This window comes from Saprolegnia parasitica (genome assembly GCF_000151545.1).
Source record: "Saprolegnia parasitica CBS 223.65 unplaced genomic scaffold supercont2.247, whole genome shotgun sequence".
In the NCBI taxonomy this organism is placed as follows: Eukaryota; Oomycota; class Saprolegniomycetes; order Saprolegniales; family Saprolegniaceae; genus Saprolegnia; species Saprolegnia parasitica.
In genome coordinates, this window is record NW_012156641.1 from 12,042 (window position 1) to 15,014 (window position 2,973).

At 57.3% G+C, this 2,973-nt stretch overlaps 1 protein-coding gene across 1 annotated transcript; it reads right to left on the reverse strand.

Moving 5' to 3' along the window:
• Window positions 1–371: 371 nt before the first annotated feature.
• Window positions 372–2,129, reverse strand: SPRG_16222 (hypothetical protein; the record flags this gene model as incomplete). The annotated part of the gene is made up of 2 exons (XM_012355457.1): window positions 372–2,066; window positions 2,111–2,129. The coding sequence occupies 2 exons, from the start codon at window positions 2,127–2,129 to the stop codon at window positions 460–462; spliced, it is 1,626 nt and encodes a 541-aa protein (XP_012210847.1). The 3' UTR covers window positions 372–459.
• Between the last annotated feature and the right edge of the window lie 844 nt (window positions 2,130–2,973).

Here is a 2,973-nt window from a genome sequence, read left to right on the forward strand (position 1 = left end):
ATCCTCAAATTGTAGGAGGACATTCAACGAGTAGGCATGGCGACACAGCGCCACAAGTAAACTGGCTCGTGTGATTCGTGACCATCACGACGCGATGGGCGAGATGAGGATAAGACGTTGATGCAAGCAACAGTGGCAGCGGACCTGCGTGTCCGCGGAAGTAGAGTGGTGCGTTGACTGAGGTTCCGACGTATTCAACTGCTGCGAATTGATTGGCGGATTGAAGCAGGCTGGTTCTTTGGATTGGTCCACGCAAAGGAAATCATTTAAGCCAATCACGTGGCTTTGCGAAATGGCAACGTGCCAAAATGAACTCGTTTGTGAGAGATGCCATGTGAGAGGGGTGATATGCTGGCCGAGAATGGTATCATGTCGTCTTGGTACTCAAATTACACGGGCATCTCTGCATTTCCGAGATGGTTTATAAGAATAAGTACAATAGAAAGGCGTCGCAGCTTTCTACTCGTGGTGGGCCCACACGTCGTTGTATTTGTCCGCAAGAATGCGCGTGACGACCATATTGCCGTTGAGATTGCACATGGTGCAAATGCGATCCAAGATGAAGTCGACGGCCACGATGTACACGAACGAGTGGGGAATGACCATGGTCGGAAACACGGTCTTCCAGACCGTCATGAGCATGACGAGCGCCGCGTTGGGCACCGGCGCCGTGCCCATGGACGCCAGCAGCGAGACGAAGAAGAGGACCACCATCTGCGGCACGCCGAGGAGGTCGTTCATGCCCGACGTGTTGACAAGAAACACCATCATGACCGGAAAGTAGAGTCCGGGCGCGTTGAGATTCACGGGTGTGCCAAGGCACAAGATCATTTGCGCGAGCGAGCGCGAGACTTGGCGGGTCTGGTGCACAACCGTGACGGCCACCGGGAGCGACGCCATCGACGACGAGCAGCCAAAGGCAAAGACATACGCGGGCACGAGCTGGCGAATGTAGCTGTACGGGTTGATGCGCGTAAAGAGGAAGAGCACGAACGGCATCACGATGAGCATGTGGCTCACAATGCCGCATGAAAACGTCAAAATCAGGTACCCAGCCTGGGCCAAAACCGTCGATGACGTCGAGTCGACGGCCACGATCGCGTTACAGATGAGGAACGCGACGGCAATCGGCGTCAAGCGGAGCACGGCGTTACAGATCAAGAGGAGACTGTTGCGCGCCTGGCGGAGGACGTTGAGGACGTAGTTATCGGCGCCCTCGGCGCTCGATCGTGCAATGGCATACCCGAGCGGCAACGCAAACATGATGATCGAGAGGAGGGAACCTTGGGCCATGCTCGAAAAGATGTTGTCGGGCACCATGAGCTCGATGATCGCGATCGCTTGCTTGGTCAACGACAAGTTGGCCAGCGGTGTCTTGACCGAGAGCACGTTGTTGACGTCCGTGATCTCAAACTGCGTCGAGTTGACACCGGCGTAGTCGGGCGAAGCGCAGACGACCGACCCGTTCGCGAGCGAGTTCAAATACAGACCGTTCGTGCACTTGAGGGCCAGCAGCGGGCCGCTCGGCACCGTCCCACCGTTCGTGTTCGTGGCCATAAACATCGAGTGGTAGATAAGCGCAAGCACCATGCCCTGGATTGTCGCGAGAAGCGACGTGAGGAAGAAGGTGCCGGCCGTGCGCCACGTGAGAATCGACGTCTTCTTGAGGACGACGACTTCGGCGACCGAGACGCTCATCGTGCAAAAGACGAGCGGCACGATGAGACAGCGGAGCGCGCGGACAAAGAGGTCACCGGGAAGCGCGAGCCACCGGCGCGTGTCCTCGCCGACATCAAACGATTTGGATAGGAGAAGGCCGAAACCGATGCCGAGGGCCGCGCCAATGACGACCGAGAGCGAGCTCACAAAGCCCGACCCGCGCGGGTCATAGTCCGCGTGCGGCGCCATCATGCCACCCGCGCCTTCTTCCATGATCGGGTCGTCAAAGACGTACTGGACGCCAGCGTTGCCGGCGGTGGTAAAGTTAGTGCGAATGCCAAGCGGCTCGGGCGGCGGCGGCTTGGCGCCTGGCGTCAAGTTGGAGGACGGCACCGAGCTCACGGACGCTGCCTTGGTCTGCGGCGTACCGTTGCTACCCTCGGCAACATACAGTAGATGCCCTTGTCCATCGAGGTGTTTTATGGACGAAGAGGGCAAATGAAAAGTGATCACAGCCAGTGCAAGGCGAGTGCACACACGGCTGCGACGCCCCGCCATTTGGTGCAGCGACAACGTTCACAGACAGGGCGATATAATGTATGTGGCGGAAGAAGAAGCCATTGGATGCGGTTGGAACCGGGTGGAACGGATGTCTCTGGGGTAGACGTGGATACTATTTCCCTTTGGTAAGTACCGATGGCGTTACAGCGGCTGCGAGGGCGGTTTCTACTATTAGTTGACAGGCGCTGACGTCCACAGAGGTGGCTGCTAGCCGGGCGCATTGTGTCTCTGGTGACGCCACGTCAGCGGCAAGCCAGCGCGCGAATCGTTCGCAGTGGGTGCAAGCGCAGTAGTGGCCACGCAGAGGCCGCACGCATCACCGCCAGCTATCATTTGCGCATGGCCATCGCACGCCCATGGCTTCGATACCCGTGTACCCTAGCTGACGAGTATGTCGTCGTGCGTTGTCGGTATTGAAGCGAACAACTTCATGATCAGTTGCGTGGTGGTTGCACGTCGTGAGTGGACACCGTAGTACAACAATATCATGGAGGCCACGCCTCTAGCACCACGCGCCGGCGTCGACGCAGCGCAACAAGTACCAGTAACCATACAGTAATCGAGTAAGAAATAGAAACGGCAGTGTTGCTGACAGCTGGTACATCCACGATATTTGACCGGCAAAGTCAGCCGAAAGCAATTTCTCTTGCCTTTTGTATGCCATCGAGACGCGATCATCACGCATTATCGGCAGCCGGCGGGAGATATACGATTACATACTTTGCTTATGTACACTGTACCGCTCCCCGCGGC